The 27,845-nt window shown below is 52.4% G+C and overlaps 1 protein-coding gene across 1 annotated transcript in view; it reads left to right on the forward strand.

Annotated features, from left to right (window-relative positions):
• Window positions 1-20,572, forward strand: part of ZNF618 (zinc finger protein 618) — a 145,545-nt gene extending 124,973 nt beyond the window's left edge. Inside the window, exons 16-20 of the mRNA XM_077769769.1 lie at window positions 1,393-1,632; window positions 5,014-5,097; window positions 8,081-8,158; window positions 18,126-18,227; window positions 18,896-20,572. Coding sequence (XP_077625895.1) covers window positions 1,393-1,632; window positions 5,014-5,097; window positions 8,081-8,158; window positions 18,126-18,227; window positions 18,896-20,412 — 2,021 coding nt within the window. The 3' untranslated portion in view covers window positions 20,413-20,572. The remainder of the gene's footprint in view (window positions 1-1,392; window positions 1,633-5,013; window positions 5,098-8,080; window positions 8,159-18,125; window positions 18,228-18,895) is intronic.
• The last annotated feature ends 7,273 nt before the right edge of the window (window positions 20,573-27,845 follow it).

Here is a 27,845-nt window from a genome sequence, read left to right on the forward strand (position 1 = left end):
GGCCTGCTTTAGAGGGCTGAGTGTTCCCCAGCTCCCGGCATGTGGCCACCACTGTGAATGGAGGAAGTGACCCTCCAGGGGGGCAGCCTCAGTCCTCTGAGCTGGTCTCCAGGTCTCAGGGTGGTGAGCAGGGCCCTGGAGACTGGGTTCCGCCGTGACCTTGGGTAAAGCCCTGCTTCCTGTGTCTCTGGGCCTGGCCTTACTCATCCGTGCCAGGCATGGCTGGCAGTGGAGGATCAGGAACTGCCTGTTTACTTTCTGGCTGTGTAAGCAGTGAGTGGAGCAGCAGAAGCCCAGGATGGACAGTGTCCTGGGAGCAGGGGTGTGTAATGAAATCCCTTCTGCACCCCCAGAGGCAGGGGGGCGGCGACAGTGGCCTTCTTGGGCAGCTCTGTGCTCCGGCTGGCTCACGTTGGTTCCCTCAGGATGTTACCAGTCCCTGTGAGGTGTACAAGCCCCCCGGTTATCAGTCCTTGTGAGGTGTATGAGCCCCTTTCCGTGCTGCCTGGTCCAGTCCCCTTCTTGCCTTTGGAAGAGGAGTTGCAGCTGAGAAGCCCACCGCCCCTGCTCCTGTTTGTTTTAAACGTGGGGCTGTGGCCAGGTTCAGGGCTTGGCCGCCCCTGGCAGTGAATGGCCCCGGGCGGTGCGAGGGCAGACTGCGGGCAGCCCGGGACCGCCAGAGACCACCTTGGGGTCTGCCCCCAGTTCTCAGTGACTACAGCTCCTGCTGATACTCCAGGTGAGGGAGGCAGGGGGTCTGGGAAATGGTGACCCAGACTTCCCCAAACACCACTGGGGAAATGCTGCACGCACTTGAGTTAAAGCAGCAGCGTACACTTAAGCAGCGTCCCCAAGGTAACAATGCCATCATTGCCCTGGGAACACGACAGAGCCCCTTCCCCTAAAACCCTGAGGCAACAATGAGCCCCTCTGCTTCCCCTCCCCACCAGTCAACTCCAGCATGTCCCTGCCTGTCTGCTTCCTGTCATTACTTCTGAGCCAGCCCGTCTTGACTTAGGAGCCAACATCCTAGCAAATGGTCTTGTGTCCAGGCTGACGAATTCAGGTCCCCCAAGTGCAGGTCATAGACTGTGTCTATCGACACTGAGACCCTGGGCGAGTCAGGGTTATGGGTGAACCTCCCGTTGAGCTGGTCAGTGGCCTCTAGGAAACTCTTGAGAATTAGCTGGTGATCAGGCTTCCCTTGAGGGGAAGTTGGGGAAGGTTCTAGAATCCTGGACTTTCTTAGGTTTTTGAGTAAGAGTGACAGCCTTTACTCCCTATGGACGGCGAAGAGGTTTTGACCCTTGAGTGTGGGGTTTTGTGGCCCAAGAGGCCACTCACTTGGCCAGCTCCGAGGGCCCACGGGAACTGAGAGCATGACCCTCTCAGGTACCGCCCCTGGGTGGGAGCCACCGGACGATCCAGACACGGGCTCTGAGTGTTCACATCCAGAGGTCTCCCCGTCTCCACGCTTCGTGGCAGCGAAGACCCAGACGAACCAGTCGGGGAAAAAAGCTCCGGCCTCCGTGGTCCGATGTGCCACCCTCTTACACCGCACCCCTCCAGCCACCCAAACCCAGACGTTCCGCACTCCAAATTCGGGATCTCCGGCAAGCAAGGCAACTGCAGGTACCGATGGCCTATGTTACCTTCACACCTCCTCCACCGCCCACCCTTTTCTCCACCTGTCACAGCTGTGCCCAGGGGCACTGTGCCCTTGCAAGAGCGAGTGGAGGTCCTGTGGCTCTCTGGGACAGCTCTGGGTCCCTCCCAGCTGTGCCTCTGGCTGGCTCTCACCCCGGCGAGCCACCTAACCTCTCTGAGTCTAGGTTTTCTCACCCTAAATCAGAGGGTTTGTATCTGATGGGTTGCAGACTTTTTTTTTTTTTAAGCAGAAGAATATTTTTCCCAAAGTCCTGGCCTAAGGAGTTAAATTTGTTTTTTTAATTAACTGCCAACGTTTGAGCATTAGGAGATTTTCCGTAAGACGTTTGATTGCTAGCTGACATTGAAAAGTCAGTGGATGCCACCTCTGGTGTTTTCCGAGTCCATGCAGAAAGGGGCTCTGGCTCCAGAAGGTCTGGGCCCACTTTCCTGGAGGACAACAGTTGGCTTTGGGCGGAGCCGCAGTGGCCCCCCTCTTCAATGGAGCACATGCTGTCCAGTATCCCACAGTCCTGACCACTCCCTCCTGCCTCCCCAGCACAGTGGCCGCGTGGCAGGTGTCATTTCTCATCGTGACCACACTGTTGTCTGTCTTGCATCCAGCCCAGTTCATCCATCTGCATCACCTGCCTGGACCCTCTTGGCATGAATTTGCATCCCCCAACTTTCTGAAAAACCCAGTCTAAAAACTCCTTTCTGGGAAGAGCTGCTCCCCTCAAAGCAGAGTGGTTGACTAGAAGCTCTGTTCTCTTAGCCTCCCCCTGCCTGTACTACCTGTGAAGCCCCTCCGTGGGCCACAGCCCAGCAGGAAGCCAGCGGATGGGAGCTCCTGTGTTTTCTGGAGTCCATGCAGAAAGGGGCTCTGGCTCCAGAAGGTGGACAGGCAGTGAAAGGTACACAGCAGCCACCGCTCCCGGGAAAACTTAGTCAGACTCACTGGGGGCTGGGTGGTAGTTCTCCGGACTCCTGATTCGTATCTGGGTAGAATGAGCCTTGGGCTGCCCACCAGGACATGTGGGGTGTAGCGTAGAGTGATGACGTGGTCCTTCTGGGACTACGGGTCCCTCAAGAGGACCAAAGCCATCAGTTAAATACACAAGCGACCAAACCAAGAACTTAGTGAACCAGTAGACTGGACCAGTGACATAGCCAAGTGGTTGTCCTTTGCCTTTACTCTTTGGTTCAGGAGGCTAATTTGGGGCAAGGATTTGGTTCTTAAAAATGTTTGCAAATAGGCTTATTGTGCCTTAGTCTTCCAAAAGAGGAGTTAAGTAGTCAGTAGACCTTGAAGGTAATGGTTTTCCAGGCACTGTGCTGAGAAAAGCCTATAGCCGTTGTATTTTTGCAACAGTAGTCATGAATTGGTTGGAAACATAAATTGGTTGGGAACAGACTGGCCATCGTGGACTCATTGATGATAGATATTGGCTCAGCTCAATAATGGGATCCTGGCTTTCAGCTAAATCTCGCCTTTTCTCTTGACCTTGTGGCTGGGAGTTTTTACATCTGCAGTTTCTGTAGAAAATTGCCTGCAAGGGCCATGTGGTCTGTAGCAGCTCTCAGACCTCTGTGCCTCAGAGTAAGTGTCCAGCAAGCTATGGGACCTGCCTCTGGCTACCTTCGTCTGACCTGAAGGCTTGCGGTGGAGGGCGGAGGGCAGAGGAGGTCAGGTTGTGAGCAGGAACCTGCAGGTGAGAGCTGGAAGCTGTCCTCACCCTCACCGTGCTAGAAGGCCGTGCTCCGCCTGTGTGTGGGTGCCTGCGCGTGGGACTTTAACCACCATGCCACCCTCTGGCTTCCAGGCCAGAGGTCCCAATGCAAGGATCGCTGGCCAAAACTTGCATTTGCAGTATCGGCTGAGCAGTAAAGGGGACTGATTGTAGGAGTGTGTGACCTCCGTTGCGCTAAGTTCTCCCGATGTGTTGGTGAGGCTGCATGAAACTCCTCCACAGATGGGTAACCACTGAATGCATAAGGATGAAGGTGAAGAAAGGAATCACTTCCTTACCCCCCAGACCTTTGTACAGAGAACGCATCTGCCCCAGGAACGAACTCTCCTTATTCTGCCATCTGAGAGGTTAGGAGTATACCCAGCCCCAGCACTGGACGACCTCACCTCCCTTCTTTTCACTTGTAACATGGGAATGACGGTGTGAGCTGCATAGGGCTGTTGGGACGACTGTGGGTGACCATGGGTGTAATGTGTGCGGACCATGCCTGGCGCATAGCAGGTGCTCAGTAAATGAGAACCCCCCACCCCCCCGACAGAGAATGAGGGTCTTTGCCGACTTACAAGTGGTGTCTTGAGGGAGGCTGCTGTGGGGCCGTCAGTCCAGGCATTTTACAGTCCCCTTCTGAAGAGTGGGTCCCCCTCGGGATGTTATCAGCAGCCTCCACAGAAGGAAGGCTGTGTCCCGTGTCATCGGGCTCAGGAGACGGGTCCCGTGGCTTCTTTCCCCATTGCCCCATCATCATAGGGAGCCCTGACCCCCGCAGTCTGGGCACTTGCCCTTCTGACGCAGGGTGGGCTGGGTGACCATGGGATTTCCCAAAGTGGGTTCCGGGGATCACCATTTTTGAGGGATTCTGGGGAACCTGAGATTTTTAAAATGGGCTTCAGTGGCTAAATATACTTGGGAAGACAGGGTCAAACAGAGCTAAGTGGGTCTCTTTCTGGTGGTGCGTTCTCAGAGCCTCTGTGGTTTCCCCTTAGAAGGGACAGGGTCAGCTGCTCGTCCCCATGTGACTTGCTCTCAGAAGCCTTTGTCCCCTGGAGCATGCAGCAGCCCCGGTGTGCCGAGAGCAGCCGGGGAAAGCAGAGCTACCTTGCGGCTCAGATCCTCTGTCTCCGGGGTGGGGCTGGGGACTGGACTGCTGTGTGTCTTCCGGTTGGACCCCATCTCTTCCCTCCTGGGTTTCTGGACAGCACATGGGGAGGTGCCACCTGTACGCAGAGCTGCCCCAGAAATCACTCGAGGAGCCAGTGCCCTCCCCTGGATGAACTCTGGCCAGGCCTCACCTGGTCTTTGGGCTCCCGGGGTGTGGGGCTGCCCCCACTCTGCCCGTCACACCTCCTCTCCGAGGATGCCTGCTCTGGGCAATGTTGGGGGCATCTCTTGGGGGTCCCTGATGAGTATCAGGCAACGACTCAGGTGAGCCTGAGGAGCTGGGGTCTGCTTGGGACCCCTGAGCCCATCAGTGTGCAGGTTCCCAGCATAGAGCCCATGCGCCAGGGCAGTTCCGAGGTTCCTGGCCTCCACGTCCCCCGCCGCGCCCTTCCCTCTGGACCGCGCAGTGCTAACCAGTCACCACCGCTTTCTCTCGCTCTCTCCTGTCCCTACCCAGCAGAAAGCGCGTTCAGTCGGAGAGTAGAAGGCAAAGCACAAAACCACTTCGAAGAGACAAATAGCAGTTCCCAGAACTCCAGCGGTGAGTGTGCCCTGTGACGGCGGTCCCACGCCGTGGCGCCCACCGCTCCTGCCGCAGCGGTGGTGGCAGCGGGCGGTCCAGGCTGGGCCCTTCGTGTTACAAGCTGGCGTTCTTGGGAGGACACTGGGGGCAGGGGATCAGAAAGGGGTCAGGGTGAGGCAGAAGTGGGAAGGGCCCTTTTCTTCTAGGGCCCCCCTCTGGGCATCAGGGGCATCTCGGGGGACTGTGGCTCTTTGTCTCCCCCTCCCCCACCCCCCAGCCTGCAGCATTGGCTCCCATGGCCCTGGTGGAGTAAGAGAGCTATTGCTCTGTTTTTAGGGCAAACGTCTTTCCAGGAGCGGCAAAGGGGGTGCAGTTAGAGAGAACTATAGCCTAAGCGCCAGAGACCCTGAGTCCCACTTTGGACCAGAGGCCATCCGAAGGTACCCTTCAGGCCCTGACCTGCCCGGGTTTGTCTGAGGTTTGTCTGAGGTTCCCGGTGGTGCTTTGGCGCCTCCTGGCGGCTTCCCGAGAGCAGCTTAAAGCAGAGCAGCAAGCCCCTTCCCCCCCCNTGGTCACAAGCAGCCCCTGTCCCAGAAAGGCACAGCAGGCTGGACTGCACAGTGACAGCCAGGGCAGGATGGGAAAAGAATTCTGATACTGTGGTTACATTAAGGCAGCGTATCTCCTTGCTTTCCTGCACAGTGGAAGTTTAACTCAGCAGGTTAGGTGTTGGCCTGTGCCGTCAGCGTGCCAGCCACCACCGGGGCACAGGGGACCGAGGACTGTCAGTCTGGGCCTTTATGAAACAGCCAGGAGCCCAGAAGACCGTGGAGGCTTCTGCATAGTACAGCGAGCTCCAGCTCTGACCTGGGGCCTGAGTGGGGACCCAGCTGTACCACCTACCAGCTGTTGACGTGGGCCAGCCTCTTAATGTCTCCTCTGTTGTAAAGTAGGAATCGCGCGTGTCCCCAGGGTGGCAGATGGTCAGCGAGTGCCCCGCAGAGATTACGCACTCACGTGGTGTGCTGGTGGTGGTGGTGGTGGTCTCAAGTGAACCAAGCAATACGTGGGATGCCCCAAGGAGGGGGAGGTGGGGCGTGCTGTGGGGGAGCGAGAATATCAACACTATGCCCTGCAACATGTCCTCCAGTCTCCCAAGAGGTGACCCTAAAATGGAGTGACTTGCCCAAGACACCCAGGAAGAGGTAGAGCCAGGACTGGAGCCCCCATCTCCCAGGGAGCCTCTTCTCAGCTGTCAGGCTGCACCCCCTGCCTCTCCGTCTTCCAGAACAGCTCCTCAGAACTGGGGGTGACTGAACTGTGAATTGCTGTGGCTGGCAGCCAGCATTTATTGAGCGCTTACTACGTGCCTGACATGCGTTCAGAGCTGTATGTGTCTTATCTGTTTTCATCCTTACCACAGCCCCGGGTTGGGGGGAGGGGTCAGTGTAATTGTTACCCCTGTTTTCTGGATGAGGAAACTGAGGCTCAAGAGAGGTTGATCATTGAGCCAGATTTCCAGTGTGTGAGGGGCGGGTGCTGGGATCCCAGGCCTAGTCTCGCTGGCCCTCCCCTACTGCCCTCTGCATTTGAGGCTCACCCGACAACACCAGGAAGCAGGGGAAAGTTCCAGCAAACAGCCCTCCTTGCGGCCGCTCCGGTGTCCAGTGCCAGGACCTAGAAGCAGCTCCCAGCTCCCTGCCCTGCAGCAGCTGCCGCACATGGACGTTTTCTCACTAGGGCTCTGTGGGCTCACTTTCTGAGAGCCGAGGGCGTCCCCGAGGCATGGCCCTGGCTGACCTTGCCCTGCCTGGTGCCCCAGCACCAGCCCAGGATGTGAGCCCGGCTCTCACATACTCCTCCTCGTCTGAGAGCCCCGGTGGCTTACTACTTATTAAGAACAGAAGTAATGACAGTTAAATCGGAGAGCACCGGGACAGGAAGAGACTTAGCTAAACTGTTTCTCTTTTGCAGAAACTGCAAGTCCCCTGATTTCCAATCCTTTCCCTCTCCTACAGAGTAAGTGACGGTCCCGTGGGGGGCTGGAGAGGGCAAGGCAGGGCAGGGAGCGAACTCAGCCAGCCGCACGCCCCACACCTCCCCAGAGCGCCTGACCCTCGGGCCACCCCTGGCCAGACCTGGCAGCCAGCAGAGGCAGGAGGAGGGCCCAGCCCCACATGGGAGGGGGGGTTGGACAGTGGGGAGCCCTGAGCAGGGGCAGCCTGCTTCTGCCACCCCGGCCCTGACCGGAACCCAGGGGGCAGCCTTAGGACACCCGTTCCAAGCCCATCTCAGCCTCCCTGTGCATCTCTTCATTACTCTTCTTTCTCCCCGCTTCTTTCCTCTTCCTCTTTTCCCCGTGTCAGGCATTGACTTAAGTGCTGGGGACACCGAGGTGGAAGGTCAAGGTCCCCCCGGATCCATGGCCCCATTCCTGCGTGTGCTGCTGTCCGTCCCTCCCGCCCACCCGCTCGGTCTTCCCAGTCCCCACCCTGTCCTGCTTCCTCCTGCCTTTCTGTGGCTTTCTCCACCTTCCACCTGTCTCTCTCACTCACTTCCCTCTCCCTCTCCTGCCCTCTGTGTTCTTCGCCTTGTTTTCGTTTCATTCATATGTTTGTATATTCGTTTGCTCACAGCGACGTCTGTGCCTCCACAGGCAGAGGGTGGGCTGTGGGGCACGTGAGACGCCGTCCCTGTCCCAGGAGACCACTCGGCCCGTCAGTGTTGCCCGCTCCCCATCCCCAGTGCCCAGAACAGTGCCTGGCACACAGTAAGCACTCAATAAATGTTTGCTTGGTTGGATTAGACAGTCTGTTTATCCTCGGCATTGCTCCTCCCACTCCCGACCGAGCCTCTCCCCTGCTAGGTAGCGACGGGGCGGACAGACAGGGCCCAGCGCCCCGGGCGCACAGCCCCGGTGTGGGTCTGGGTTCCCAGTTCCAGGGCATGCGCAGTGGTGCTGCCCCTAACACGGCTGCCTCGTTTCTCCCCTCGCCCCTAGAGCCCTACACCTGCGGCGCCTGCGGGATCCAGTTCCAGTTCTACAACAACCTGCTGGAGCACATGCAGTCCCATGCAGGTAAGGGGAGCCGGGACCTGCCCTCGGGGCCCCGGGGCCCCGGGGCGCACAGGGGAGGTGTGCACCCGGGAGGCGAGGGCACAGAGAGGGGCACGAGCTGGAGGCGGCTTGCTGGAGGCTGTAGCTCTTGCACGGAGCCTGAATGCCTAAACGCCAGGTGGGAGCTGGGAGAGACGTCCAGGCGAGCAGAGGCAGGAGAGGTGCGTGCGCCTCACCCCATCCCAGACTTGACGGCAGGGGCTCCCACGCAGCACGCCCCGGCGCCCCGGAGGGCGGGGAAGGCGCACGTTCACAGGCCCCACCCTGATTCCGGGGTCTGCAGGTCCAAGGCAGGCCGGCCTCGGCACTTGTGACAGACGGGTCCTCGGGCCACGTGTCCAGGAAGTACATGCAGGCTAGTGACTTGGTGTCTAGGTGACCTTTTTGTCAGCTCTTCTGCCGCCTTCTGCGTTTGTGGGACTAGCTTCCTCCTCTAAACCATCCTGCCTTCAAAGCCAGGCCTCCCATTGTAGGGCTGGGCTCACAGGAGCACCCCCACTTCTGCTCCGGTGTCTGTCCTAGGGAGATTCTCAGTGGTTTAACACATTTACTTCCCGGGTCACATCACAGCCTGACGTAAGTGGCCTGGTGGGGTGGCCTTGACACACAGCGATTCGGGGACAGAAGCGAAGCTCCTTCTTCACATGGCTCCGTCCTCCCCGGGCTCCTCAGAGCCTCTCTCTCTCTCGGAGTGGGCAGCAGGGAGAGAAGCACTTCCTCCTTTACCGCTTTGGATCCCAAGTGACACATGTCCTGTGTGCTCAGATTCTGGAGGCGAGAGCATGCCCAGAGCCACTGTCCAGGGACAGCCCGCCACTGTGCAAAGGGACACTTGAACCTGGGGAGGCAGCTAGCTGTCCTTGCCGCCCTCTGTCAGGGCGCTCCTCCGGAGGCACTGGAGCTGATGAGAGAAAAGTGCCTGACACATACGACGCTGCAGTCATGGTAGCCACTGCTGTTTCTGCGGTTATTTACCACTGCTTGCATTTCTCTTCGGTTTGCAAATCTTTCGTACAGTCTTCCAGGTCTGGCCTGACCTGCGCAGAGGGACGCAGGACTGGACTCACGTGTAGGCTAGGGGCTGTTCCCTTAGTGAGGCCTCTCCTCATTTTTTGCAGTCATTCATTTCTTCACTTCTTCGTTGGGTGTGTGCTGACCCCAGGCGCTCACTCGCGTGCTCTCCGGTGGGGGGAGCTGTTCCTTATCTCTGATGAACTCCTGTAAAAGCAGACAGCTGGATTGGCAGCGCAGACCCGTGAGCCACGAGCTCTGGTGTGCCGCGTTGCCACATGGCCCAAGCTGGAAACTCATCCCCCTCTCTGAGCCTTCTGCATCACAAAAACAAGGGCATGCAAGCCTGTGATCTCCTGCTGCCTTCCCAGAAGTCTTCAGTGTCTCACATCTCCTGTGTGCCTTTGCCATCAACCGTCCTTGGCCATGGAAGGTCTTGAGTGCCAGCTGAAGGCATTCAGACCTGACCCTGTGCGAACCAGTTAACAGTCCAGCGTCCGCTTATTCTTCTGAAACCTGGACCCTCCACCTGCCCCCCCGCCAGCTTCTGGAAGCTCAGGCTGATCAGGGAAGAGTCTGGGTGTCCCTGCTTCCCCATTCCTCAGGCAGTTGGGTGGAGGCCATTAGAATGCAAATCAAGGCTGTGCCCGGTGGCCATGTGTCTCCCAGGCATCCCGACTTGTTTTCTCGGGAGAGCTTTGGGCTGCTTTGTTCTGGTCCAGTGCTGGCAGAGAATACCTTGCTGGCAATCCAGCGCAAAGCCAGCCTGAATCCCAGCCAGGCTGAGTCGGGATTAAAGGATTGACTCCATAGAGAAAAATTAAGCGTCATGATCTGTGCAGTTCACAGTGTCGCTGATAACGGGGATCAGCCTTGAATAACACCAATCTCATTAAGAGGCTGCTGAATGGCACAGGGTAATTCCTCCTAATAAACTTCTTTTCTGTGCCGTAGGAAAATGTGTCTTGCCCCTGGTGACAGTTCAAGAGCATGTTTTGGCAGTAATAATGCCGGAGATCGCTAACATTTAGTGAGCAATTACTACGTGTCCAAAAAGGTTACTTCATCCGATCTCCCGAACAAGAGGGACGTTATCATCCCACTATAAAGAAACTGAGGCTCACAGAACATAATCACTGGCCCATATCTAATGTCATTTGAGCTCTTCCTTGATGCCAGACCTTATTCTAAGACTTTCACGCATATTGGACACTTAACCGTTCTGAGGACCTGCAGGGAAGTCGGCATATGAAGGATCAGCTGTAATCTCACTACTCAGACCTTAACCACTGTTGTTCCTCTTCCAGTGGGTTTCTTTTCCGTCATTTAAAAATTGGATTTATGAAAATGTAATGGAATTCACCGGTTTTAAGAGTGCGGTTTGATCATTCATTTCGACAACTGATAGTCATTGAATCAATCAAAGTGTATCTCATTAACCGTCCACCCCACGGGTTCCCTCCTGCCTCCTTATAGCCAGTCTCCTCCCCCACCCCAGCCCTGCCAACCAGTGTCTGCTCCCTTTTGCCAGAGTTTTGCTTTTACTGGAGTTTTATATACATGGAATAATGTGGCATTTAGTTTGTTGTGTCTGGCTTCTGTCACTTAGCATACTTTTGAGAACAATGCATATTCTGCGTTATCAGTAATCCCTTTTTATTTGTGAGTAGTACCCCATTGTTAAATATGCTACACGTTTATCCAGTCACCAATTCACGGGCATCGAAGTTATCTCCAGTTTGGGGCTATGACGAACAAACCTGCTATGAACATTCAAGTACAGGTTTTTGTGTGGACATGTGTTTTTATCTCTTTTGGGTATATACCTGGGAGTGGAAATTCTGGGTCACATGATCACTAGCGTTTAATTTGGAATAGCCAGACTGTTTCCTCAAGGGGCCCTCCCATTTTTCTATGCCTGTCAACAGCCTATGAGGGTCTGATTTCTCCACATCCGTTCAAGATACTTGCTGTTATCTGACTTCTTGTTATAGCCATCCTAGTGTGTGTATTTCATTGTGGTTTTGATTCACCTATTCCTGCTCACGACCTTGAACATCTTGTCATGTCCTTATGGGCCATTTAAATGAGTATCTTCCTTAGAGAAATGCCTATTCAGATCCTTTGCCCATTTTTAATTTTTTTGTCTTTTTGTTATTGAATTATCAGTGTTGTTTATACATTATTCTAGATACAAGACCTCTAGAGATAAAGGATTTGCAAATATTTTCTCCCATTTTGTGGGTTGTCTTTTTACTTTCCTGCTGTTGTCCTTCAAAGCACAGAACTTTTAAACTTTGGTCAAGTCCACTTCTTTTTTCTTTTCTTTTTTTTTTTTTTAATGTTTGTTTATTTTTGAGAGAGAGAAAGAGTGTGAGCAGGGGAAGGGCAGAGAGAGAGGGGGACACAGAATCCAAAGCAGGCTCCAGGCTCTGAGCTGTCAGCACAGAGCCCAAGGCGGGACTTGAGCTCATGAACCGTGATATCATGACCTGAGCTGAAGTCGGACGCTTAACCGACTGAGCCACTCAGGCTTCCCCTATATTTTTTTCTTTCATGGTGTGTGCTATTGGTGTCTTATCTAAGAAACCAGACTGTTACCTTTTAAATTTTTGACTATTTCATTTTGAGTTCATTTTTGAGTGTGGTATGAGGGGAGGGGTCCAGTTTTATTCTTTTGCAAGTGGATGTCCAGTTACCCCACCACCATTTTTTGAAAAGACTAATCTTTCCCACATTAAATTGTCCTGGCACCTCTTGTCAAAAATCAATTGACCTTAAGTGTGAGCGTTTTATTTCTGAAATCTGATTTCTGTTCCATCCATCCATATGTCCTATGTCAGTACCACACCGTCTTGATTAGTAACACAGCTTTGCAGTTGTTTGGAAATCAGGAAGTTTGAGCTCTCCACCTTTGTTCTTTTTCATGATTGTCTTGGCTCTTCCATATCTCTTGCATTCCTGAATGAAGGAATTTTAGGCTCAGCTTGTCAATTTCTATAAAAAGCCAGCAGGGAGTTTGATAGGGATTGCGTTGGCTCTAGATCAGTTTGGGGAGCATTGTCATTCTGACAGTATTAAATCCTCCAATCTATGAACATGGGATGCCTTTCAATTTAAGTCCTTGAGTTCTTTCAACCGTGGTTTTTAGTTTTCGGTGTATAAATCTTCCACTTCTTTTATAAATGTATTCCTATTGTATTCTTTTAGATGCTATTATAAAATGGAATTCGTTTCTTAATTTTGGTACTCATTTGCTAGTATAAAGAAAGAAAATGACTTCTTTTTAATACATGTTGATCTTTCCTGCAACCTTGCTGAACTTACTCATTCTAATAGTTTTGTGTGTGTGAAGATTCCATAGGGTTGTTTATGTACACAATCATGTTATCTGCAAATAGAGATATATTTATTTCTTCCATCCTAATCTGGAGGCTGTTTTTTGTTTTTGTTGTTTTCACTTTGAGAGAGTATAAACAGGGAAGGGGCAGAGAGAGGGGAACAGAGGATCTGAAGGGGCTCTGTGCTGACAGCAGTGAGCCCCATGTGCTGCTTGAACTCACGCACTGCGAGATCATAACCTGATCTGAAGTTGGACACAACCAACTGAGCAGCCCAGGGGCTCCTAATCTGGATGCTTCTTTCAATTATTATTTTTTCCTACTTGCTCTGTCTGGAATCTCTAATACATATTGAATAAAAGGGATGAGAATGGATATTCTCATCTTGTTCCTGATCTCAGGGGGAAAGCATTCAGTGTTTAACCATTAAGTATGATGTTAGCAGTGGGTTTTTCATAGATGCCCTTTGTCAGGTTGAAAAGGTTCCTTCGATTCCTAGTTTGCTGAAGGTTTTTATCGTGAAATACCTATCGTATTAGAATTTGTCAAATGCCTTATCTGCATCTTTTGAGATGATGATTTTTTTTGGGTTTTGTTAGGATTAATATGGCACATTAGATTGATTTTTGTATGTTGAACAACCTTGTATTCCTGAACTAAATCCCACTTGTTCATGGTGAATAATCTGTTATATATATTACTGGGTTTGGTCTGTTCTATTTTACTGGGGATGTGTGTGTCTGTAGTCATGAGGAACAGTGGCCAGTGGTTTCTTTCCTTGTAATTTCTTTGTCTGATTTGTGTATCAGAATAATATTTGCCTCACGGAGTGAATTGAGAAACATCCCCTCCTCTTCTATTTTTGGGAAGAATTTGTGAAGAGTTTCTTTAACACATGATTAGAATTCACCAGTAAAGCCTTCTGACTCTAGACTTTGCTTTCTTTCTGTGGGAAGTATTTTGATTACTAATTCAAGCTTCTTCTCTAGATCTGTTCAGATTTTCTATTTCTCAAGTTGGTTTTGGGTAGTTTATGTCTTTCGAAGAATTTGTCTATTTCATACAGGCTCTTTGATTTGTTGGAATGCTATTGTTCGTAGTATTTCCTTAAAATCTTTTTTGTTTCTATCAAGTCAGCAAACTTATTTACTTTTTAGATTTCCTTTATCAGGTTCAGGAAGTTTCCTTTTCTCTTCCAGTTTGCTAAGAGTTTGTGTTCTGAAGGGATATTAAATATAGTCACATTTTACTGTGCAATTATATCCATGGAGGTCCTTTTTCTTCTTACTTTCTCTCTCTCTCTGCCTTTTTTAAAGTTTATTTATTTTTGAGGAAGAGAGAGAGACAGAGTGCAAGCAGGGGAGGGGCAGAGAAAGAGGGAGACACAGAATCCAAAGCAGGCTCCAGGCTCCAAGCTGTCAGCATGGAGCCCATGAACTGTGAGATCATGACCTGAGTTGAATTCAGACGCTTTACCGACTGAGCTACTCGGGCATCCATTCTCCCTTTCTCTTAGAAAATTGCACTGATTAGACTTCTTTTTTTAACCTCAGCTTACATTTCTGGGGTAAATTCCACTTAGTCATAATATATTATTTTTTAAGTATATTATTGTGTTTAGTTTGCCAATATTTGGTTAAGGATGTTTATGTGTATGTTTATGAGGGACACTGGGTTATATATAGTTCTCCTGCGGTGTTTTTCTCCAGCTTTGGATCAGGGTAATGCCAGCCTCATAGAATGAATTGAAAGATGTTTTTTCCTTCCTTTTTTCTGGAACAATTGGTGTAGAATTTGTATTGCTTTTGCCTTAAATATTTGGTCAGATTCTCCAGTGAACCCATATGGGGTTTTTTATTGTGACTGGTTATTTTAACTATGCACTCAATTTCTGTGATAGATACAGGATTATTTCAGGTTATCTATTTCTTCTCAAATGAACTTGAGAATTTTGTATCTTTTACGGTATTTGTTCGTGTCACTTAAGTGGTCGGATTTATTAGCATAAATTTGTTCATAATCATTTTAATGCCTCTAATATCTGTAGCATATGTATTGATGTCCTCTTCTTTCATTCCTGATACTAATAATTTGTGCCCTCTTTTTCTTATATTAACCTTTTTGGCTTAGAGGTTTACCCATTTTCTTTATTTCTACAGAGAATCAACTTTTAGTTTCATTATTTTGTGTTTATCTATTTTCCTTTTCCCAGAAAAGGAACCCCAATTACATATATATAATATATATATTAAACTGTCTGATAGTGTCTGCTCTGTTCATTTATTTTAAGCCTTTTTGCCTTTTTTGTTTTTCATGTTGGGTAGTTCTCTTGCTCTTTCTTCTCTGATATTTTATTTCTTACTGTATGTTTTTTTTTAATGTTTATTCTTGAGAGAGAGAAAGACAGTGTGAGTGGGGGAGGGGCAGAGAGAGAGGGAGACACAGAATCTGAAGCAGGCTCCAGGCTCTGAGCTGTCAACACAGAGCCTGACGTGGGGCTTGAACTTAAGAACCACGAGATCATGACCTGAGCCTCATAGGCGCCCTGATCTCATGTTCTATGTTTTTTAACCATACAGTTTATTTTTATATCTACAAGTTCGACTTGAGTTGGTTAGTTTTTGTTTGGGGTTTGCACATCTTCCATTGCTCTCCTGACGGTGTTCGTGTTTCCCTTCCTGACTTTGAGCGCGGTTCTGAGATTTACACCTACTGCCGTCAGCTCCTCATTGGACGATTCCATCATCTCTGTCCTTTGTGGCTCTGCTTCTATTGATTGGTTTTTCTCCTTGTGAAAGGTCATATTTTCCTTCTATTTTAAATGCTTGATACTTTTTTATTGGATAATTGACATTGTGAGTTTTTATATCGTTAGGCATTAGGTTTTGAAGAAGCACTGAACTTGTGGTTTACAGTTTGGTGACTTAGGACCACCATGGTACTTCGGAGGCGACTCTTAAAATGTATTAGGGTAGGTCCTAATCTGTGTAGCCATTAATCTGTGGTTAATTTTGCCCCATACGGAGGGGACCCTCATTATTCCTTATGCATTGAGGTCTCCTTTCTGGTTAAGAGAATGTGATTTCTTTTCCTTCTCCCCCGCCCTCCCTGCTTTCTGGTGATTCTTTCCGTGGTCTTCCGGAACTTGACCCTGTGCGTGGGCAGGTGAGTCCTGAGCAGACTCCAGGGAGCCCGGCAGAAGGTCTCCAGAGCTTTCTGTACGTAACTTCTTCCTCTCTGGTACTTTTCCCTGTAAATTCTAGCTCCCTTGGGCCTTCCTAAACATTGACTTCTGCCTCTTCAAATCCACAAGACCACTAGGCTCTGGGCCAGTCCCCGGTCGCCGTGCCGCAGCTTGGAAACTGCGTGCAGCCAGGCTGGGCCACACTGTTGCTTACAGTTGTGACTCTTTTTCCGGATTACCTGTCTGAAGGCAGTGGTATCAGGATTCACAGTTGCTTGCAGCTCTGATGACCAGCCACCACAACAGGCCATCCTTAATGGGTGGAAGTCAGAGTCCCCACCCTGTCTATTTTTGATGCATAGATTTGCTTGTTATCTGACTCGCAAGTCTAAAATGCATATACAGGGGCGCCTGGGTGGCTCAGTTGGTTAAGCATCCAACTTCGGCTCAGGTCATGATCTCACAGTTCGTGGGTTCGAGCCCCGTGTCAGGCTCTGTGCTGACAGCTAGCTCAGAGCCTGGAGCCTGCTTCAGATTCTGTGACTCCCTCTCTCTCTCTGACCCTCCCCCTCTGACCCTCCCCTGCTCATGCTGTCTCTCTGTCTCAGGAATAAATAAAAGAAAACATCAAAATAATTTAAGAAATAATAATAAAATAAAATGCATATATAAATAATGGGCACAAAACTGTGATGAGATCTTTCTTTTCATTTTGCATTTTCCCCTTGTTATTACCATCCTCACACCCACCTGCCCTAGTGATAGTAAGATGCTCCTTCCAGTAGATGGCCTGGCGTTTCCTAATTAGCCCTGAAGGGCTGAACGTGTAGATATTGGGGAAGCCTCCTTCTCTAGGAATGAAAGTTGTGGCCTTGGCCTCCGAGGCCTGATGCCTTTAATCGAGAAGAATGGAAGGTGTTCGGCAACCTTGAACAAGTGTCACTGACCCATTCATGTCCTCAGATTTGTCATTCTACCTGTAACATGGTGTTCTGGGGAAATAAACTCATAACAACAACAAAAGCACAGAGACACAGTATTAGAATATCCGATCAGGCAGGTGAGTTCATAGTAGAACGGTGATCATGGAAACAGCCCAGAAGCGCCGCATTTGGTGTGTGGTTAAGCAGCCCATTGTATATCATAGGACAGAAGACTGTGTAGCCATTTGTAGTGACAGGCATGTTACTCCGACCATGTCCACTCAGAAATCTTACTCTACGGGGCGTCTGGGAGGCTCACTCGGTGAAGCGTCCGACTGCGGCTCAGGTCATCATCTTGCTATTCCCAAATTCAAGCCCTGCCTTGGACTCTGGGCTGACAGCTCAGAACCTGGATGGAGCCTTCTTCAGATTCTGTGTCTTCCTCTCTCTGCCCCTCCCTTGCTCATGCTCTGTCTCTCTCTGTCTCAAAAATAAATAAAACATTAAACAATTATTGTATAAAAATGGCAGGGAGTAGCCGTGAAGGAAGGAGAACAGGCACATGCTGTCTGTTTATAACGACACAATTGTGTACGTGCCAAGTGAACAAAAACCAGGGAGGTGCATGGAGCAGGCGTTAGGGACCAGGGGCCTTGGGGTGTCTGTCTGTCCCAGCCCTGCCTTTGGGTTTTTGCATCATCCGGGGCTTCAGTTTCCACATCTGACAGGGAAGGGCGCCAAGAACTTAGCATCACATTGGGCTTTGGTTTGGTTTTGTTCCTTTCATTAAATTTTTAGTAAACATACCGAAAAGATGGAAAAGTACACTTGAGAGACGTGAGAGAATGTGAGGTCCCTCAGGCCACTTGCTGTAATTGGCAGCCCTCAACCCTTTCTCTTTTTTTAAATTAAAAAAAAATTTTAATGGTTTTTTATTTCTGAGAGAGAATGAGGGGGAAGGTAGGGGCAGAGAGAGAGGGAGACACAGAATCCAAAGCAGGCTCCAGGCTCTGAGCTGTCAGCACAGAGCCCGACGTGGGGCTCGAACTCGTGAACCGTGAGATCGTGACCTGAGCCGAAGTTGGATGCTAACCAAATGAGCCCCACCAGGCGCCCCCTTAACCTCACCCATTCCTGTGGATGTGGGGCCTCCCAGACAGACTTCCACCCACCACGCACTTGCTGTGTCCTCGGCCCTGGGCTCAGGTCTTTCCCTGCGTCTTCTCCTGTAAGTCCCTCCAGCACATGGTCACGTCCTTGGGCTCATCGTCATTCTTTCGAGTGACAGAGCTGAGGCTTTGTGAGCATCAGATGGCTGTCTGGGCATGAGCCAGGACTTGGACCCAGGTCTGAGTCCTAGAAGCCTGGTTTGGACTTCCTCTCTGCCCCACAATACTGTAGTTCTCATCTTATCAGTTGGCAAGCATCTCACACCTCAGGGTCACACGCCATCCCCTTTGTGCCCACAGCGGACAATGAGAACAACATCGCCTCCAACCAGCCCCGATCGCCTCCTGCTGTTGTGGAGGAGAAGTGGAAACCACAGGCCCAGAGGAACAGCGCCAACAATAGTAGGTGCTCATGAGGTGTTCGTGAGGTCCGCCCCAGGCACCCCGAGCCCCCGCTCCCATCGTTCCCCGCCGCACCCTCCATCCCACCACCTCTGCCTCTCATGATGATGCGAGACCTCATCCGAAGCCCTTACCCACCTCAGACCTCAGACCTCATCTGTGGGGGTCACGGCCTCCCGGGATGGCCAGAAGGAAGCCCAGGGAGAGGAGGTGATCTTCTTGTGGTCAGAGTGATAGACTCTAGTCTAGAGAGTGACTCTACTGATAGAGTCAGAGCTGGAGTCACCCCCGACAGTTTCTGCTGGCCGCTCGTCCTGATACTGTGGCCTCATTTATTTTATTCACTAGGGATTCCTTTATTGGAGGCAGTTCCTATATTGAGGAAGAAGTGAGACCAGTTGGCTTCAGGGGTCTAGGTGAATGACACATGTAGCAAGTATGCTGTACACATACCGCTGTATTCTGTGCCCCTGCTCCCAGCAGACATTACTAATCAATCCTAGAACATTATTCCTGTGAGACTGTCACACGTGAAAGACCACCGGCATCACCAGCTTGCGTCCAAGATGAAACCTCCTCATAATCCCAGACACTAGATGCCTAGAGTGGCGCTTCTGTCAGGAAAAGGTGCCAAGTTTAACTACCTGTCTCTTTGTGTCCCCTGCCAGCCATGACCAGTGGTTTAACCCCCAACAGTATGATCCCCGAGAAGGAGCGGCAGAACATCGCGGAGCGGCTGCTGAGGGTCATGTGCGCCGACCTGGGCGCCCTGAGTGTGGTGAGTGGGAAGGAGTTCCTGAAACTGGCCCAGACCCTGGTGGACAGCGGGGCCCGCTACGGGGCCTTCTCGGTCACAGAGATCCTGGGCAACTTCAACACACTGGCGCTGAAGCACCTGCCACGCATGTACAACCAGGTGAAGGTGAAGGTGACGTGCGCCTTGGGCAGCAACGCTTGCCTGGGTATTGGCGTCACCTGCCACTCGCAGAGCGTCGGCCCTGACTCCTGCTACATCCTCACAGCCTACCAGGCTGAGGGCAACCACATCAAGAGCTATGTGCTGGGCGTGAAGGGTGCGGACATCCGCGACAGCGGCGACCTGGTGCACCACTGGGTGCAGAACGTGCTGTCGGAGTTCGTGATGTCAGAGATCAGGACGGTGTACGTGACGGACTGCCGGGTGAGCGCGTCGGCCTTCTCCAAGGCCGGCATGTGCCTTCGCTGCTCAGCCTGTGCCTTGAACTCGGTGGTGCAGAGCGTGCTGAGCAAGCGGACGCTGCAGGCCCGCAGCATGCACGAGGTCATCGAGCTGCTCAATGTGTGCGAGGACCTGGCGGGCTCCACGGGCCTGGCCAAGGAGACCTTCGGGTCCCTCGAGGAGACCTCGCCACCTCCCTGCTGGAACTCAGTCACAGACTCGCTGCTGCTGGTGCACGAGCGCTACGAGCAGATCTGCGAGTTCTACAGCCGCGCCAAGAAGATGAACCTCATCCAGAGCCTCAACAAGCACCTGCTCAGCAACCTGGCGGCCATCCTGACGCCGGTAAAGCAGGCCGTCATCGAGCTGAGCAACGAGAGCCAGCCCACCCTGCAGCTGGTGCTGCCCACCTACGTCCGGCTGGAGAAGCTGTTCACGGCCAAGGCCAATGACGCGGGCACCGTCAGCAAGCTGTGCCACCTCTTCCTGGAGGCCCTCAAGGAGAACTTCAAGGTGCACCCGGCGCACAAGGTGGCCATGATCCTGGACCCGCAGCAGAAGCTGCGGCCCGTCCCGCCCTACCAGCACGAGGAGATCATCGGCAAGGTGTGCGAGCTCATCAACGAGGTGAAGGAGTCCTGGGCTGAGGAGGCTGACTTCGAGCCATCCGCCAAGAAGGCCCGCTCCGCCGCGGGCGAGAACCCCGCAGCTCAGGAAGACGATCGGCTCGGGAAGAACGAAGTGTACGATTACCTGCAGGAGCCTCTCTTCCAGGCCACCCCAGATCTCTTCCAGTACTGGTCGTGCGTCACCCAGAAGCACACGAAACTCGCCAAGCTGGCCTTCTGGCTGCTCGCGGTCCCGGCCGTGGGGGCCAGGAGCGGGTGTGTAAATATGTGTGAGCAAGCACTTCTAATCAAAAGGAGGCGGCTGCTCAGTCCAGAAGATATGAACAAACTCATGTTTCTGAAATCCAACATGCTTTAAGACTTGACTTCGGAACAGAAAGAAATAAGAAAAGAAACAGAAGAGAAATGTTAAGAGGGAAGGAAAAAAAAACCATACACACACACAACACTGTCGCAAACAAAGAAAAGGAATTTAAGTTCTAAACACTGTGGACCTCATCGTAAACGCCCCCTGGAAACTTAAGTGCTTTTTCAGTGTGTGTGTGCGCGCATGTGTGTGCACTCCTGCACGCGTGCAGACGCGTGCCAGCGCGAGCACCCTGGGTGTGGGGCTCGGGGGCCCCACGGCAGCTCCGCGCATGCATGCGCACACACACGCAGCCCTGGTGCGTGGGCACGCGCCCGCTCGTGGGCATGTGCATTAAACTGGGTGTGTCAGGAAAGCTGAGTGGGGAAGAGGGAAGACGCTTCACCTCCTTCTCTCAGTGAGGGGGCTTTAGAGACTCCGTTTTCAGACGTGCAGATTGGTAGAAAGCTGATGTCGTAAAACATTCAGGCAGCTGAGATCTGAAGTGACTTGACGCTCTCTGTCCTTGACCCTGTCTGTGCCCNCCCACCCCTCCCCGGCTGCTCTGTCATGGATTCTCCAGACTGCATCAGATGGACGGTTTCTGCACTGGACTTTTGTTCTCGTTCACCTTCAGGGCATTGAGCTGTTGCCTCCGAGACACCTACCCTTGGGTGTCCCGGGGCAGCGCCTTAGAAACACACCTATCTATCTCCCCAAATCAGGAAAGGAGACTTTAAGAATATAAAGCTGACTTTTTGCTTTTTAATATAAGATAGAAAAAAAAGACATTTTTTAAAGAAGTATAGATACTGTCTCCACTCCTTAATAATTTTTTCCTAACATTTTAGCATTTTTTACCTTTTTTTTTCAAATTTGATTTTAGACTCTGCTAGGAGGCACTGAATGTCTGTAACTTATGTTTTGGAGGGTTTTCCCCCTCAGTTGCCCCTTTTTGTTCCTCAGATCACACTGTAAACTAGCTCATCTCAGTGGTATATTCAGTATCCTAAGGATTTTATTAGCTCTCCCTGTACAGTCCATTTTCATGTATTCGAACAGCCAGGTCCATGAACTTAACTTGGCTTTGCTGTTTGGAAACCAGGAGTGGGGTTGGAGTCACAGATGTCACAGATGTGGGGTTGGGTGGAAGCCATAGGGAAGCGTGCGGCTTGGGAGTGTTCCTGAATGTAGCGCGAGGCCCTCCCCCCTGGTTCGCCGTGTCTGCTACTGCGAATGTCTGAGCTGTATACCCAGAGTGCATTACGCTACTCACCACATCACTGACACTTCGCGCTCCGCAGGGACTCCCGAGGCCATCTGCATTCACGTCCGTCTCCCCTCAGACCCCCCCCTCCCCTCCCCTCCCCTCCCCAGGACCCCAGGGATTCCAGGGGTTCCATTGCCCACAGCCTTGGGGTTCCCCGCGTGAGCCTCAGCACTCCTTCCAGGACAGTAGTGAGCACGGTGCCTTGTGGGCCTAACGGTTGATGTCTAGAGGGTGGAGTGGCATTATGAGACTGCATTCTACTTGAGGCTGTGAAAGATGGCTCTTCTCTCCATGAGCAATTTACTTTTTCCACACTCAGTCCCGATGCCAGGAGGGTGGCCCCTTAGCCCTCACGAGAGGTGGTTCTGTCAGCGTCAGTACTGCACCCCCACCCCACCTCTCCACGAGTAACGTGCTGGTGGCCGCGTGTCCCTCCCGGTGCCCGTGCCTGTGGGATAGAGATGGTTACACCAAGGGCCGCCATCATGGAGGGCTCTTTACAAAGGCACACTTTTACCATGTTGAGGGTTGACTCCGCTCCATCCCTTCCTGATAATAAAGCATTACTTAGCAGTGAGATACCTCGACTCCAAAAAGCACTGTACAGCATCCCCATCCCCGGGTCCGTAGCAGATGGGGAAGTCAAGTTGGTTCAAAAACTCAAGGAGGCTTCAGATTGTAGACCGGCACAGTATCCCCGAGGGCCAAGCCCGCTCGCGTCACCTCATGAGAACTGACCCAGCGTTCCCCTCCCAAGTCCTGGACGTACTGATACGCATCGCAGCGGGCCGTTGGCACCTTCGTTCCAGTAAGCCGTGGCCTCAGGAACCAGTGCGCCATTTCCTCTCCTGGAGAAGTTCTAGGTATTTCCCGCACATTTCCAACTGGGTCACACCGCAGAAGAGCTTCCATCTGCACTGGATAGTCCCCTCATGTCACTCTAGGGAGCATGGGAGCATCAGCACATGTTTTGATTGGTTCTTCGGGGACATTCCAGAAGGTGGCTGCAGGGTCGCTTGTGGGTGATGGATGCCTGCAGCAGAAGGCCCCTCCAGTTTTGCTCTGTTGCTGGGGAAGGGTCCGTGACCTGGCACTTTGAACCACACAAGGAGGATCAGAGTCACCCACTTGGTGTGGCTGGTGGGAGCAGAACCTCAGAGCCCGTCTCCCTCTCCTGAAGGCAGAGCTGTCACACTGTTGCCACATTATTGGGCCCGTTAGTTAGATAACAGACATTTCACTTTCTTACAAAGCCATCAGAGTCCAAGCCCAGATAAGCATTTAGAGCACTCCACATTCTCTTTGGAACACGGGAATATCTGCCCTCCAGAGTGAAAATTCAAGTAAGTCTAGTTAACCCGAGGTGTCAAGTCATACACGTCACCCCCGTTCTGTTCTTTTTCCCAACTCCGTTCAACCCTCCGGGCTTGGCTTGCTCTCTTTAAGGTGGACGCCACTGGACACCCTCAACGCTGTCTCCTGGGGCTGCCTCATCCAGATACAGTGACAGGTGGCACATGGTCCTTTCTCTCTTGCAGCCGCTAGTTACCAGACACAGGTCACTAACAGGAAAGGCTGTATCAAGGTGCCCCTTCAGTCTGCTTTCTCACGCAGGCTGTTCCAAGTGCACATCTTGGCTGCGGTGAACAGCTTGATAAAATCCAAAGATCTCACAGGCTCAGCCACTGGCCCCTCGTTTCCAGCAATATCCACCTTATCCACATTCTAGTTTAGCCAAAGGACTGAGGTAGATGCTTCCGGTTCATCTCCCGGCACCTGCCCTGGCAGTGACCGTCAGAGGGATCTGGTCTTCTGCACCCCGGCCCTGTGACCACCATGGGACTTTCCTCCACAGGCCCTTGGTGGCTGGTGGAGCAGGAGATCAGGCCACTTCTGTCCTGTTCTCGACAGCTCAAGGTGGTCTTCTGCTGACTTGAGCACGACCCGCCTCAAGCCGTGCGATTCCCAGGACAGAATTGGCCTTGCTCTGATGTCCGTGGACCCCAGCGGGGTGGGGAGAGAACATGCCTCCGCTCTGCTGGGTGTTCTCGCCTCCTGTGAGGTCAGTGGGCGTCCCCACCAAAGCCTGGGACAAGGACCGGAGCCTCACGGCTGGTGGATTTGGAGCAGCCTGGGCACGGCCGCCCCTGTCCCAGCACCGGTCGCCGTGCCCGTGCTCGCGTCCGCTTGCCAGGCCCCCCTCGGAGAGTGGTTAAACGTCCGGAGACGAAACGGAAGGGCCACCCGAGCAAAGCTCCTGCCTGCGCTTCGCCTCGGGGCCCCGTGGGGCAGAGAGCTGCTTCCTTCGCCACCGCCCCGCCTGACAGCCTCTGGCTTGGCTTCCGGGGACTGGCTCTTGGCTGGGAAAAGGCACAAAGGCTTCCTGGTGAGGAGGGACCAGCCCAAGGAAGGACTTGCGTCTTATACCTGGTCCGACGGCCGGCAAGCGTTCTCTCCTTGATTTTGCTCCATCGTCTCCTGCACTTTGAAGAAACCCCAGGGGGAAGCTCTGCACGGCATGTTCTCCACTGTGAAGCCTCATCTCGCCTTCAGGAGGCCCCTGTGCTTGTGCGAGGGGCACCGGGGAGAGGTCAGGGATACAGCGCGCACCCTCGAGGGCCACACGTTCACGAGAGAGGCTTGAAGAGAAGCTGGGTTGCTGATGGAGAAGGGGGGGCTCCTGTGAGAAGTGGCCCCGGGGAGGGGGGTGCAGGGCCGGAAGCTGTGGTGATGGACGTGCTCGCAGAGACGGGTACACGGGCCGTGGGGGGCGGTCTCCTCCCGCCCCGTTGAGCTGGGCTGAGGTCGCAGCAGCGGCGCTGGGTCCCTAGGACATTCCTGACGGGGAGCACCCGGAGCGGCTGCTGGTTTCCATAGAACAGAGAGGCCGCGTGGGGCTCAGGCCGTCCCCTGGAGACCGTCGGTGGGGGCTCCCGCCTCAGCCCCGCCAGCCCCAGCCCAGGCCGCCGGAGCCGGCTGGGCCGGTGGTGGGAAGACTGGGAAGGGGCCTGCCCCTCTCTTCACTGTGGCTAACGTTTGCTAGGCCAGTTATGGTGAACCAATGATACAGTGTCTTTCCCTCTTAGGTTTCCCTCCCGGTTTCCCCTGTTCAGGGTTCCCTGGAGGGTTTGGTGGTGGTGGTGGTATTGTTTTTCCTCCGCTCTCATTTGGGTTTGAGGATCGTGGTCCGTAGAGGCCTGCCTTTCCCTGGAGGGGGCCTGTGGGTTCTGTGTGAGAGGCACCTGCTCCCGCTTTGATGAGGGGGAAGGTCCTTAGGTCGCTGTTCGCTTAGATTCGTGCCCCCGAGGCCGCCGCCACCACCATGGGTGTCGCTTTAAAGCTCCAGGTCCTGTTCCAGAGAAGGATTTGTAGGTCTGCAGTTGGGCGTCAGCATCAGGGCCCACGAGGGTCCTCCCCACCCGTGCGTCCCCACCGGCCACCTTGACTCTTCGAACCAAAGTTCCTTAAAGGGGCACAGCCCAGCCTTGTCCGCAACCTCAGGGGCCTGGGATCCCTATGGCGCTTCCTGAAGTCCAGGTTGGCAGAGACCATGGGGTCCACGGCCAGCCGGAAGGAGGCCTCCTCCCACACCCCAGGGGCCAGCCAGTCCNCCATTCAGATCCCAAGCATCAGGAATATCATTTTGTACAACCACCCGAAGCAGAGATATTTTTTAAGAAGCGTAAATTATTTTCCGTTGTTTTCTGATCCTGCCTTTTTTCTTTTCCCCGCAACTTCGCATTGGTGATTCTTTCACATCAGGTAAATCTCGAGAAAGCCTTGGTGCCCCTCCCTCCCCGCGCCCTGCTCAGTAACCACGTGCGTGCACCCCATCCTTTCTCAGTAGTGAAGATGTTCTAGGCAATACCATAGGCACATCTGACTGTGTCTCTCTCGAGTGCAAGAAACTCAAGTCATCTTAAAATAAAAATACAAAAAAAAATTTACAAAAAAACAAACACAAAAAAAATATCTTTTTTAGGCCAGAGTTTTCTACAGGTATTAATGAATATTTTTCTTAATCCTTATAAGTTTTATGTGTTTAATATTTCTTAATACCGGTAGCATTAATTTATACTTTTGTAGCGACACAATATTTTTATAAACAGCCAGTGCTTGGCTCCAGTCTCCGCGAGGGGTTTAGGCAGGGCCATCTTGGGACCCTGCGTACCATGTACTGTATTTAAAAAAAAAAAAGTTACCTAGCGTCACCCTTGCTGTGTTAATTAACGAAAGACGTTGATCGCGGTCTCCTGTGTCGTTGGCATGGATCCAACAGCTCTCCAAGGAGTCACATTGCATGGGGGTTGAGTTGATGGTTCTTGTGATACGTAAACCCCCGAGACCAAACTTGAGGGTTCATTTAGGGTTTTTTGTTCTTCCTTTGGGATTTTCGTTTCACTTTGTTTTGGTACCGTATCTCCATCTACAGCCAAATCCGTTTCGTGATGTTTAAAACTTTTTCCGATGTGAAATGGAGGAAAGGAACAGGAAAAAAAAAAAGATTTTTTACAAAGTAATAAAATTTAAAACTGAGCTGTTTAAATGTTGCTGTTTTTACCTGTCTGTTCTTGTCCAAACGTGGGACATTCCCAGGAAGAAGAGGAAGGTTCCGCTTGGTTCCTTAAATCGCCAAAAGCCCCAGCCCAGGATTCACCCCCTACCCCCCGAATTCTTGCAACATTATTTCCCAGTTGGTCGATGCCAAGGTAAAAAGACATCCTTTTAATGGTTAGAGAGGATCAGTTACTTAAATGATTTCATGTCAGTGTTGTATTTATGGTTTTACAATAAAACAACCTTTAGGAAGATGGCAGTGTGCCGTGTTATTTCTTGGGTCTGGCGTTGGGCCGTGTCATCCCGTGAGGAGCAGGGCCCTGGTGAGTAGAGATGTGACCGGAGGCAGGATCCCTGGGGTGACTGAGCCCGTCCCGAGGGGACACGGTAAGGCCCCGGTAGTCTGCTCCTCACCTGAGCCCATTACCCAGAACCAGCACCAGACCTGGCACAGCAGATGTGTTGATAAATGAGGGAAACATGTGGCTCCTGTGGGCCTTGCTTTAAGGACCATTGTCCCTCGGAAGGATGAACTTCATCAGGGTCCGAGCCCAGTGCCTAAAGGACACATCCAAGTGTGCCTTGTGCAGCGGTCACTGTGTGCCTCTTGGGACCCCGAACCTGGCAGCGTTGACCTCCCAGGTGACATGTGTGACTATGTGTTGTATTGTCCCCAGGCTGGGGAAGGGTGCCCATGGCTTTGCCAGAATACCGAGGGTGCATGTGACTCCAAACACAATTGGAATCTGTGCCTGCCACAGTGAGCCTCGCGGTACCGGCCTGGGTGGACTTCGCAGGCCACACTCCAGACACGCCTATCAGTGCTTCGCTGAAGTCGGTCTCCAGCAAGTGGAAGGAGAAGACGCCAGGAGAAGGCTAGCAGTGGCCCGAGCGAGCCAGAAGGGAGAGCAGCTGTGCAAACGGTCCGTTCAAAGGCAGGCGCGGTCTTGCTGTACCCTCGCCTCAACCAGATGAGAGGTGCTGTCCTTGAAGAGGAGGTGGCACATGGATCAGCAAATCCCCGGAATCGTGGAGCTTCAAGGATGGGCTGCCGAGCTGGGCCGTCAGCCCTGCCCTCGGCACCATCGCGTGGGAATTGCCTGGGAAGTGTGCCATGTGGGCATTTTTGTTTGTTTAATGTTTGCTTAGTTTTGAGAGCGAGAGAGATGGAAACAAAGAATCCAAAGCAGCCTCCAGGCTCTGAGCTGTCAGCACAGAGGCCAACGTGGGGCTAGAACTCCTGAACCGTGAGATCATGACCTGAGCCGAAGTCGGATGCTTATCCAACTGAGCCACCCAGGCACCCCTAAAGGTTTTTTTTAAGGGGGGTATGTTTCTTTACTGAGCAGGCACATCAGTTGTGTAACAAATGTGACCAGTGTCTTTAGGAGAAAATTTGAAGGGAGGCTAAGAACCAGGTGAGTCCTCCAGGCAGCCACTGACAGAGAATGATTGTGGTGCCGTCTGGGACAAGCACCTTGGGCTCCTGACTCAGGGTCACAGGTGTGCTTCAACCCAGGTACACCTGTCCACCTGTCGTACCTGTCACTAGGACCTGGCAGGCCAGCAGGGGCACTGCAAGGAGGCCATGTCCAGAGGGACCATCCCCACCCTCAGT

Source organism: Crocuta crocuta, unplaced genomic scaffold, assembly GCF_008692635.1.
Source record: "Crocuta crocuta isolate KB4526 unplaced genomic scaffold, BGI_CrCroc_1.0 scaffold95, whole genome shotgun sequence".
Taxonomy (NCBI): Eukaryota; Metazoa; Chordata; class Mammalia; order Carnivora; family Hyaenidae; genus Crocuta; species Crocuta crocuta.